Source organism: Phalaenopsis equestris, unplaced genomic scaffold (genome assembly GCF_001263595.1).
Source record: "Phalaenopsis equestris unplaced genomic scaffold, ASM126359v1 Scaffold000301, whole genome shotgun sequence".
NCBI classification, from domain to species: domain Eukaryota; kingdom Viridiplantae; phylum Streptophyta; class Magnoliopsida; order Asparagales; family Orchidaceae; genus Phalaenopsis; species Phalaenopsis equestris.
The window spans coordinates 859,289-872,276 of NW_018164743.1; the positions used below are offsets into that span (position 1 = coordinate 859,289).

General features: G+C 37.7%; 1 protein-coding gene across 1 annotated transcript; it reads left to right on the forward strand.

Moving 5' to 3' along the window:
* Positions 1–1,107: 1,107 nt before the first annotated feature.
* On the forward strand, positions 1,108–3,445 carry LOC110025514 (pentatricopeptide repeat-containing protein At4g39952, mitochondrial). The gene has a single exon (XM_020726045.1). It carries the CDS (start codon positions 1,142–1,144, stop codon positions 3,443–3,445), a length of 2,304 nt encoding a protein of 767 aa, XP_020581704.1. The 5' UTR covers positions 1,108–1,141.
* Positions 3,446–12,988: the final 9,543 nt, after the last annotated feature.

Genomic DNA, 12,988 nt, shown 5'->3' on the forward strand with positions numbered 1-12,988 from the left:
GTTTGGAGTAGTGCTCAGAATTATTTGTCGTATATTGCAGATAAAAAAAGAGAAGAAGACATGAAGAATATGTTAATATAAATGATATATATATATATATATATATATATATCAAGTCTTAAACTTGCTTGCTAAGAAATCATTTTGTTTGTGAGGATGTGCAATGTTATATCATGCAATTCATCCTGTAATTTTTAAATTAATTATTATTTTTTTAATTTTTTGAGCATTTGATGGTAAAGAAAATTTTACTTCTCTATATAATGTTGTATGAATGAAAGGTTATGCAACCATGGATTTTCTTATTAAGCTTCACTTCAAGTGGTCTTGTTACATGGTTCTCATTTTATGCTTGTAATATGCTTTTGATGTATTATGTGAAATATATAACTGATGTCCTCATGGAATTATTCTTCACCTCATTTTTATGTAATATGCTTAATTTTATGATTGAATATTTCTATTATTGATATAAATATATTCTAGACTCTAGAAATGTATGCCAGATTTATTACCTATAATTTATGTGTTTAATCTAAATTTTAAGGACAGGTCTTTTATAAGTTGAGGAGAACGTCATTGTTTTATTCCTGCTTGTTTTACATGGTTCTCATTTTTGCATTATTGTAATGGGTTAAATATTTCATATTAATTTTGAAATTTTATTGAGCTGACCAAAATTACATTGACTCAAAATTAATTTCAAATTTAATGTGGGGCTCAAATATAATTTAATCAATTTTAAAAAACACCAATTTTCAAACGAATTTTTAGTTTCAACTTTTAAAATGTCTCAAATAGGTAAAAAATTTGCGTACGTAAGACGTACGCAGCGCTGCGTACATAATGGAGATTATATTCGCGTTATATTGACATTATATTCGCGTTGTATTCCCTGTAACTTCTATGTAACTTTCATGTAACTTACAGGTAAACTATAATATGTGAAAACAAAAATGCGAAACTTATTTGTAAGTTCTGTTAGGTTATAGGTAGGTTATATAGAGGCTATATCGAGATTATAGACGATATAACGCGGATATAATGCGGATAGAACTCGAATATAACCTCTCCAAATTTTTCTCTCAAATAGCCGTTGTATGAATTCGAAGTTTGCTTCGCCATATGGCCACATCATATCATGCTCTGTTACAAACCCAAACTTCTACGAAATATCATTGCTCTCGTCCCAGGATTCCACCTTCATTGCACTGCTTCCTCCTCCCTCTCCTGCCTCCCTCCAAATTCTGTCCATCTCCTTATCTCCACCGCGGTTCAAGACCATCATTCCGTCCTCCTCCATCACGGCGCAGCCATCACCTCCGGTCACTCATCCAACCCATTCCTGGCAGCGAAGCTCATCTCTCTATACGCCTCGCTTCATCGCCCAGACTTCGCTGTTGGCGTTTTCTCCTCATCCATTCCACAAAATCTGAAAGATAAATTCCTCTGGAACTCCATCATCAAAGCGCACTTCTCTAATGCTGACTACACCCTTTCTCTTCTTTTCTTTCGTCAAATGCTCGCAGCTGGCGTGCCTCCTGATCAATTCACATTCCCCATGGTCTTCTCAGCTTCTGCGGAGCTTCGCTTGCTTTATATAGGGTCGTGCATGCATGGAATTTGTATTCAAAATGGGCTTTTGGTTGGTAAATCTGGTGCTGTTGGATCCTCTTTGATATTCATGTACTCAAAATGCGGGATTATTGGGGATGCCTTTAAGGCGTTCGATGAAATTTCTGAAAGAGATGTGGTTGCTTGGACAGCGCTAATCATAGGTTGTGTGAGGAATGGGGACAGTGAACTTGGTTTAATTTGTCTTTCGGAGATGCATCGTCTAGGCAAATATGAGGGGGCATCGCCCAATTCTCGTACGTTGGACGGTGGACTGCAGGCCTGCGCTAATCTTGGGGCATTGATTGGGGGAAAGTGTCTTCATGGGTTTCTATTAAAAACTGGATCTGGTTGCTTGTCTTCAGTGAGATCATCCCTGCTTTCCATGTATGCCAAGTGTGAAAGCTTTGAAGAAACTGTCCTTGCATTTGAGGAATTGCCTGAAAGAGATACTGTTTCATGGACTGAGGTTTTGTCTGTTTATGCTAAAAAAGGCCTTTTTATTGAGTGCTTGAAGCTTTTCCAAGGGATGATAGATTCAAAGATTGAACTTGATGGTGTTTCGTTGAGTTGCATGCTTCTGGGATTCGCCAATAGTTGCTGTGTTCATGGAGGGAAGGCCTTCCACGCAATTATCCTGAGAAAAAATTTTGGATTCAGTGAACCAGTAGTTTGTTCCTTACTGATGATGTACTGTAAGCTTGGGCAACTGGGTACAGCAGAAACTTGTTTTAGTTTCATGGGCCGGCAGAGTGCAGAAACCTGGAATTTAATGATTGGCGAGTATGAGAAGATTGGTTTGGACATAAAATGTTTGGATTTGTTTAGAGAAATGCAGTTTTATGGCCTAGGAGTTAATATTAATCAAAATACAGTGGTACATCTTTTGTCTTCGTGTTCAAAATTAAATGCATTCCGGTTAGGCCAGTCCCTCCATTGCTACACAATAAAGAACTCCCTTAATAAGGAGGACTACATTTCCAATTCATTGATTTGTTTATATGGTAGATGTGGAAAGCTAATCCTTTCAAAGAGGGTATTTCAAAGGTCAGAGAGAAATATTGTCAGCTATAATGCTCTCATCTCAGCTTATTATCATCTCGGTCATTCTGGTGATGCATTAAACCTTTTTAATCAAATGATTTTCGAAGGAATGAAACCAAATTCTTCAACATTATTAAGTGTTATTTCAGCGTGCTCGGATGTGGCTGCTCTTGATTTCGGAAAACGGATTCATGGTTTCATAAGAGAAATGGGTTTGGAGTGTGAGGTCTCTATTTGCACAGCCTTGCTTGACATGTATGCAAAGTGTGGACATCTCGAAACTTCAAGGGCTCTCTTCGACTCCATGCCCGAAAGGGACGTCATTTCATGGAATGCGATGATTTCGGCTTATGGCATCCATGGGGATGCTGAGAAAGCATTAGAGGTTTTCAGAGAAATGGAGAGTTCTGGTATAAAACCAAATAGAGTCACCTTCCTCGCAGCTCTTTGGGCTTGCAGCCATGTCGGATTTGTTGAAGAGGCGAGGAGACTTTTTCTCAGAATGAAAGATTATGGCTTTACTCCAAATTTGAAGCACTATGCTTGTATGATTGATGTCCTTGCCCGATCTGGTAATCTCTTGGAGGCTGAAGCTATGATTCTCTCCATGCCTGTTCAGCCTGATGGAGGAATCTGGGGGGCCTTGCTTGGTGCTTGTTACAGTCACAGTAATGTTGAGATGGGAGAATATGTTGGACATAGAGCACTCGAATGTGATCCAGAAAATGATGGGTTTTACATTCTTGTATCTAATATTTTGGGAAGAAATGGAAGATGGGAAAGATGAAGAATAGTGGTGTTAGTACGAGAGCTGGTTGGAGCTCTGTAGAGCTTGGTGGGAGCATTCATGTTTTTACTGTTGGTGCTTTGTCGCAGCTACAGTCTAAGGATGTTATGGTGGCTATAGAGACTTTTCATAGGCACTTGGAGGGACGCTCTATACAGTATGCAGTAGAAGAATATGCTTCAATCTTGTGAAATAGTAAGAAATCTTGTAATTGCTATTGTATTTTTATTTTCTTTTTTTTATTAATAGATTTTTTTGGTTAGAAGGTGATATATTTCCTTGTTAAGGTAAGATTGTGTAAACCAAAATTACTCTTCTAAAAAGTTTGTAGTTATTTTATTCTTAAGAGTTCTTTTGCATTAAAAGCTTCTCGGAGGCCCAATAATCTTGTATATGAAGAGGATAGACTATGAAAGTGGAGTTTTAATGTCTCTTTCAATATTCTCTTGCCACGAAGTTACTTGTGAAAAATAGGAGTTTAAACTTCGAGATCAAGCAGACTAAAAAGCAAACTTCTTGCTGATATATGCAATATCAATTTCTTTGGACTTCTGTTTTCTTGAATGAAGTGATAATCCATTTCGATGTGTTTGGTTCTGGCATAAAAAATAGGAGTGTCTGCTATAATCATGGCAGGAATATCATAATGAATGAGATTTAGTGATGAGAAGAGAATTTGAAAGTTCATGTAAGAGGCGATAAAACCAAATGCCATGTGTGGCTCCAATGGCAATTTAACAGCTGAAACTCCCACTTTGGCCAAATGAAATAATGATTTTATCCCGTTTGTGTAACTTCCTAGGAGGACACCCATCCTAGAAGTGCTCTCGCATGAGCACGCTTAACTTTAGAGTTTATATCAGACTTTTACCGTAACATTGAAAGGCGCTTCAATGTTTATGAGTTCAACTTCATTCTACTTGAGGGTTTTCACAATCTCCCCCACATAAGATATCTGACATTCTCATCAGTTCTCATAACTCATAATCATTCATGTTATGGTATGACTCATATACCATATAGGGGTCAGTTCTCGTTCTCATAACTCATAATTATTCATGTTATGGTATGACTCATATACCATATAGGGATAGACGCTGGATCGAAGCGGAGCGGAACGAAAAAATCTGTCCGGAACGGAAGAATCTGTCCAAATTGGAAAGTTACGTGGGTTGGGGTGCAGGGGCAAAGCCCTGCGGTATGGTACAGGGGTAATGTTGTAATTATATGTTATGCCTAGGTTTACTCCTGAGGTTATAAATAGGTCTGTTAGTAACCCCAGGAGGTATCCTCTATTCTATAACATATTTTCTGAATATTGAAAGAAACTCGCTGCTCTGCTCCTGATGACATAGACATCTTTGTCGAACCTCGTTAAATCTCTGTGTTCTTCTAGATTTGTGTCGTTCCTATTTTTTTCGCCCTAATTTTCTCAACAAGTGATATCAGAGATAAGTTCGAGGGGAAAAAAATTTTTTCGGCGGCACAAGAATAAAGAAGATTTGAAGAAAATTTTTTTCGGCGGCAGGAACGGCAAAAGTTCTGCCAGAGCTTCTGTCGGAGTTCCACCAAACAGGCGAGATCTGCGAACTTCGAGCGGCAGATCTTGTACGACGCAGGCGGAGGTTTTCGAGCGAAGTGGTTTTGGATCGGGGCTCTTTCGCAACGCAGGAGGAAGGCAATTTCGGGCACGCAAACCAGAGGGCTTCTTCGGCGACGACCGGAAGGCTCTGGTCCGGCGAGTTCGTAAAGATCAAAAGGCTCGGGCGGTTTGCGGGAGACGCGATCGGACAGAAAAGGAAAGGAGCGGAGGCAATTTTTGGAACTTTCTATTGGTGACTGGCTTGCGGACCTTTGAAGGAAGGAATCAAGGAATCTTTGATTTCCCGGAGACAGAGGAGATATTCTTTGATAGGTTGCAGAAGGAAAGCTTTAATCAAGCTTCGCTGGAAGGAATTGATTGCTGGAGGTTTTTCCCTTGGCCCGCGGAAAGGAAGAAAAAATAAAAGGAAAGCTTTTTAATTAAATTGATTTAAATCAAATTAAACAAATTTAATCAAGGGTTTCCTTTGATGGATAAAGAGAGGAAATAAATGAAATATTTATTTCTTTTTCTTGGAGGTGGAGAGGAAATTTTTTGCTAAATTTTTTCAAATTTTTTTCTTTCCTCTTTTAAGAAAAAAAAAGTTCTAAGCAAAGATTTTTGTAGAGAAATTTTTTGCAGTTTCGTTGCAGGTTTAATTTTCAGATGGCATTTTCTGGTGCGAAATTTGAGATGGTGAAGTTTGACGGAACTGATAACTTCAGATTGTGGCAAATCAGGGTAAAAGATCTGTTGGCGCAACAAGGAACCTTGAAGGCCTTGAGGGCAATGAAACCAGATGCCATGGATGATGAAGATTGGGAAGAATTGCAATAACGAGCGGCAGCCACTATACGCCTATGTCTGGCAGATGAAGTTATGTATCACGTGATGAATTTGAAATCTTCAGGAGAGATTTGGAAGAAATTGAAAACTCAATTTATGTCAAAATCTATGACGAACAAATTGTATCTGAAGCAAAAGTTGTATGGGTTGACGATGCAAGAAAGATCTGATCTGGTGCAGCATGTCAATGGCTTCAATCAAATAATCACATACCTGTCACGACTTGATGTGAGTATTGAGGATGAATGTTGAGCGATGATTTTGTTGTGTTCGTTGCCCTCTTCCTATGAACACCTGGTGACTACTCTGACAAATGGGAAAGAGACTATCAAGGTTGATGAGATTACTACAGCGTTGTTGGCTCACAACCAACGGAAGCAGAATATAGGGGAAAACTCTCACGGCGACAGTTTATATGTTGAGGGTAAGCAAGATCAGGGAAGAAAGAAAGAGAAGGAGCGTTCTGGAAGGCAAAATTTCAGATTCAAGTCCAAAGGCAAAAAGACAATTCATTGCTACAGTTGTAAGGAGCCAGGTCATATGAAGAGAGATTGTCCAAAGCTGAAGAAGTAGAATGGGGAGAAATGTGATACTTCATCGAACTCTGTAAATGTGGTGCAGAATGATAATTCAGATTGCAGTGATGGCGATATGCTCTCAGTTTCATCAACTCAGATCACGGATGCAGATTCGCATGGATTCTTGATTCAGGGTGTTCTTATCACATAACACCTAATAGAGAGTGGTTTACTTAATACAGGTTAACTAATTTTGGCTCGGTCTATTTGGGTGATGATAGATGCTGCAATATTACTTGTATTGGAGAAGTCAGAATTCAGATGTATGATGGCACAGTTAGAACGTTATGTGATGTCAGACATATTCTAGATTTGAAGAAGAATCTGATTTCTTTGGGCACTCTACACAGAAATGGATTTATTTCTAAGGCAGATGAGGATCGGGAAACCATCAGAATTGTTAAGGGGGCACTGACTGTGATTAAAGAAAAGCTAACTGCGGTAATATCTATAAACTGTTGGGGAGTGCAATTGTAGGTGGAGTTCATTCTGTGGAGTCAGATGATGATAATACAAAGTTATGACATATGCGTCTGGGTCATCTTAGTGAACGTAGATGGTGGAATTGCATAGAAGAAACCTATTACATGGTGTTAAAAGCAGTAAACTCGATATTTTTAAGTTTTATGTTCTTGGAAAACAGACTTGAGTCAGTAGAGTAGAGTCAGTTTTATGACTGGAAAGCATAAAACTGAAGGAATTCTTGATTATGTGCATTCTGGTGTATGGGTATGGGGCCCTACTAGGGAGTTGTCATTGGGAGTATCTCAGTACTACGTTACCTTTATTGATGATTTCTCCATGAAAGTTGATTTCTTCAGGAAAGTTTGGGTGTATTTTTTTAAGCAGAAATCCGAAGTCTTCTCTAAATTCAAGCTGTGGAAAGCTGAGGTGGAGAACCAAACTGGCAGAAGATCAAGTATTTAAGGTCTGATAATGGCACAAAGTACACAGATTTGCAGTTTCAGAAGTTCTGTGAGGAGCATGGGATTCAGAGGTATTTTTCAGTGCTGAAGACACCACAACAGAATGGTGTGGCAGAAAGAATGAACAAGTCCTTAACTGAAAGGGCAAAGTGCTTGAGAGTGAATGCAGGGCTTCTTAAGAGTTTCTAGGCAGAGGCTGTAAATATGACATGTTATCTCATCAATAGATCAATCCGAGCATCATTGGATGGCAAGGTCGCACAAGAGGTATGGACAGGTAATTCAGTTAAATTTGATCATTTACGGATTTTTGGAAGTTCTGCTTATATGCATGTACCTGGAGATGAAAGATCAAAACTTGATGCAAAATCCAAGAAATGCATTTTTCTGGGCTATAAGAAAGGTGTGAAAGGATACAAGTTTTGGGATCCGATTGCAAAGAAGATGGTGATCAGCAGAGATGCAGTTTTTGATGAGCAGTTTATGTTACAGCAGAATCAAGACAATGTGTCAAAGAAGAATTACGTTACAGATGCAGTGCAGATAAATTTAGAACAGCAGCCAGTAACTTCTGAGAGAGATGAAAGTTCAAATCCAACCCCAGCAGCTTCTTAGAGAGGTGAAAGTTCAAATCCAACAACTGGTGATTCTATTCCAGATGATCTGCAGAATTATAATCTAGCCAGATAGACAGAGACGCACCAATGTAAGGCCTCATAGCAGATTGAGTTATGAAGACTTAGTCTCATGTGCACTTCTCATCAGCAGCGATGATCCAACCGCTTTTCAAGGAGCTATCACTAGCCAAGAGAAAGAGAAATGGATGGGTGCAATGGTTGAGGAGATGGAGTTTTTGCGGAAAATTACACTTGGGAGCTAGTTCATTTTTCTGAGGGAAAGAAGGCTATTGGTGGCAAGTGCGTGTAAAAAAAACCAGCAGTATCAGAAAAAGAAGGGGAAATGTTCAAGGCTCGACTGGTAGTGAAGTGATTTTCACAGTAGAAGGGGATATATTATGATGAAATCTTTTTCCTGTGGTCATACATACTTCAATCAGGGCAGTATTTGCATTAGTAGCCAGATTATTTGGGATTTACATTTGGAGCGGATGGATGTTAAATCTGTTTTCTTGCATGGTGACTTGGAGGAGCAGATTTACCTGGAGCAGCTAGAAGGGTTCACTCAACCTGGACATGAGCATCTGGTTTGCAGGTTAAAGAAATCGTTGTATGGGCTGAAACAGTCTCCAAGATAATGGTACAAGTGGTTTGACTCCTACATGATGCAAATTGGCTGCAGGCGATGTGAGTATGATTGTTGTGTTTATGTGAAGAGCCTTGATGATAATTCTATTATTTTTCTATAATTCTATTATTTTTCTGTTACTGTATGTTGATGATATACTGATTGCTGCAAAGAATATGAATGATATTTGTGGTTTGAAAGCTTTATTGAGTCAGGAATTTGACATGAAAGACTTGGGTCCTACAAAGAAGATTCTTGGAATGGAGATTCATCGAGACAGAGGCTCAAGACGATTAAGTTTATCTCAACGAGGCTATGTTGAAAAAGTGTTGGAAAGGTTTGAGATGAGCAAAGCAAAGCATGTAAGCACTCCTTTGGCAAATCATTTTAAGTTTTCGTCAGAACAGTGTCCTAAGACTGATACAAAAATTGAAGACATGACAAAGGTTTCATATGCCAGTGCAGTTGGCTGCTTGATGTATGCAATAGTATGTACTCATCCTGATTTGGCTCATGTTGTTAGTCAAGTCTGCAAATACATGGCTAAACCTGGAAGGCGACATTAGGAAGTAGTCAAGTGTATTTTCAGGTATCTCAAGGGTACTGTAGGACACGGAATTATTTTTTGCAGTCAGCAGAATGATCCTTCAGTTGTGGGCCATGTTGATGCCATGTTGATTCAAACTATGCAGGTGATTTGGATGGCAGAAGGTCTACAACTGGGTATGTGTTTACTCTTGGTAAAGGGCCTATATGTTGGAAATCAACAATTTAGTCTATTGTGGCATTATCTACAACTGAAGCTGAGTACATGGCAGTAGCTGAAGCTGCTAGAGAAGCCTTATGGCTTGTTGGGCTAGTAAACGAAATGGGCGTTGAGCAAGGTGGAGTTCGGTTGCATTGTAACAATCAGAGTGCTATTTATCTAGCTAAGAACCAGGTGTACCATGCGAGAACCAAACACATTAATGTTAGGTATCACAAGATCACAGAGTTGATTGCTTCTGAGGAGATACTGTTGCAGAAGGTTCATACTGATGAGAATGCAGCTGATATGTTGACCAAACCAGTTACTATCAACAAGCTCTTGCTTTGCTTGGACTTTTTGAATATTTGCGGTTGCTAGAAAAGCATGGTGGCCCATCCCACAGTGATGTAGGTGTAACTCCCAGGTATTTTTTCTCCTAAGGGGCTGGATATTCGCCAAGGTGGAGATTTGTTATGGTATGACTCATATACCATATAAAGACAGACGCTGGATCGAAGCGGAGCGAAAGAATCTGTCCAAATTGAGAAGTTATGTGGGTTGGGATGCGGGGACAAAGCCCTGCGGTATGGTACATGGGTAATGATGTAATTACATATTGTGCCTAGGGTTTATTCCTGGAGTTATAAATAGACATGTTAGTAACCCCATGAGGTATCCTCTATTCTGTAACATCTTTTCTGAATATTGAAAGGAACTCGCTGCTCTGCACCCGAGGACGTAGGCATCTTTGCCGAACCTCGTTAAATCTCTGTGTTCTTCTGGATTTGTATCGTTCCTATTTTTTTTCGCCCTAATTTTCTCAACAATTCACAATGCAGATAAGATTCTATAGGCGACCCTTATAAATTTAAAAGTGGCTTGCACCATATAGTACTTTGTCTCATCTTGGGTTCAACAGATGGTTCCTTTTGCATAACACTTTATTTTACATGACACTTAGTTCTCATCTTCCGGTTGGTGTAATTAGGGCTGTCAAAAGAGCTCGTCGTCCTCAAACAACTTGTGTTCAGCTTGTTGCATAGCTTCTGCTTGATTTGTTCATCAAGTAAGCATGTCAAGGAAGAACAAATTTTTTAGCTCGATTTATAAACACACCTTGGCTCAAAATAATTAAATTATTAAATAATAATATTTATTTACATTTATTTATATATATTTCTATTGTATTAAAAAAGGTTAAAATTTATTCTTTCAAAAATATTATTTGGGTAGCATAATTATAAAAAATATTTAATTTTAAGTGTTAAATATAAAAGTACATAAGCTTTGTCCGGTATGAACGTAAATGTTTCTTAAATCCTAAAGCGATCGAAATTTATGGAGGGTATTTTTTTAGAATTTTTGAGGTCCTGCTGATGGCCACCCTATGTGTTTCTTGAATATGTTATTACATGAGAATTGGAAGGTGTGCGTGTAAACGTCGTGAGAATTTTACCCTCGGTCCCCGAGCCAAATTTAGTCCCATATTTGTAGTTTTATATTTAGAAGACATTGGTTTTTAAAATCAAATCAAAAGTGAATTTTCAAAGTAAAAAAAGTAAGTGTTAGGGTGTCCATGAGAAGTAAAACATGCTCTGCTTGAATTCAAATTCGAGCGAAACACGAGTTCTTTTTAAATTTAGTTAAATGCATTACAAATTGGTTAATCACGAGAGATTTTGAGCATGAGCTCATTTTAGAAAAAAAATATTTGAACGAACTGAGCATGAACAATATTTAGGCTGGTTTACACCCCTAAGTGTAATGCATTGACACTATTTTTAACAGCTTGAACTCTTTAACCATCAAGATATTGTACGTTTTGGCCCAATGGCTACATGATTTTGCCCTGTAAGTGTAACTTCCCAGGAGGTCATCCATCCTAGGAATGCTCTGACACGGGCACACTTAACTTTGGAGTTTCTATCAATATTTCACCATTACTCCAAAAGGCCTCTCATCATTTAAATATTCAGTTTCATTCTACTTGATGGGTTTTAAAAGAAATGGCTTAATAATCTACTTCAGTGGAGGAACGAGCAACTATATGTTGTTTTTTAACTCTCCATTTGATCATAGCCAGTGATTGTTTCTCATCATTTAAATACTCAGTTTCATGCTACTTGAGGGGTTTTAAAAGAAATGGCTTAATAATCTGCTTCAGTGGAGGAACGAGCAACTATATGTTGCTTTTTAACTCTCCATTTGATCATAGCCAGTGATTGTGTGATGATTAGAGGAGTCACTTGCTCAACTAGAGTCAGCATATGTAGGTAAATGAAGTGAGTTGGGTTGTAGTGGAAGGTTGAACTGAAGGCCGCATTTCATATACTTGAGGAGGCATTTAAGTTGTTGGAAATTTAAAGTTGGGGGGTTTGAAGATGTTGGGCTAGATTTTTTACAACAAATGAAATATCCAACCTATTTATTGTAATGGTATTGTAGTGTATCAACAGGATGGTGATATAGTTTGGTGTTGAGGATCAGTTGCTGGGAATCATAGGGAAGTTTTGTAGGATGTGATATGGGGTTTGGGAGGGATTTGTAATTAAACATCTCAACTTTAGAAAGGATGGAGGAAACATATTGTAGATGATCGAGGTGTAACTCAGTCATGGTGTGAAGAATGTTGATACTCAAGAAATCAGAGGCAGAGCCGACCAACTTCAGAGGAAAGCTAGAATATAAATAAATGATGTGTGTTTGCATTTCTAGTTTAATTGAAGCTATGTTATGGTTGCGTCATAGAGGTTTTTTTAACATATGTGCATAAATATACGTCTGTATATGTATATGTATACGAGAGTGAGTTTGAGGTTTTCTATTTAGTTTTGTTCAGTATTAACCAAATATTTAGGTTAAATTACTTAGGCTGAAATTCATGCTCACATTTTTAGTTCATATCTTAGGTAGGTTTAATTTTAGGAGCATTCATACACATAGCACTCAATCTATACGTATTTGCATACTCATGTAACTAAAAGTGGGACATATGTAAACACTCTTCAATTTCAAATTTTTTTAATCTGTCTTTTCTCCAAGTTTAATTAAAAAAAATTGTTAATTCCAATTTTAAGTTTTATTTGATTTAATTTCAAAGAATTCACTTTTAGCTTATTTCTTTTATTTATTTTGTGTAAATTTAGATTTTATTTTATTTATGTTGGATTTTAATTTATAATTATTATTTTAAAGTCAAGATTTATGCTGAATTATGTTATATTATTTCTTAACTTAATGTTAGTTTTAAGTTGAGTGTCTAATTTTGCATCCTAATTTAAGTTCAACCGTTTTAGATTTGGTTCTGAATTATGTTTAATGTTAATTTTGATTTGAGGCAAGCCCAAGCCCATCTAAGCCAATTCAAACACAAATTCAGGCAACGATCAACCACCTAAGGGCTCTAGGAAGGGAACCTTGGTCGAAATAGGGAATTAGTGAAAGAAGAGGTGTTCACCAAAGATGATGTCAACAATTCTCATATAGAGGATTTTTTTAGTTAAACCTAAATCCTTCTTTTCAAACCCCTTTGATAATTCCTCTTTCAAGTCTTTGATTATCTTCATATTTACTCCTACAATGACTATGTCATCCACATACAATATATATATATATATA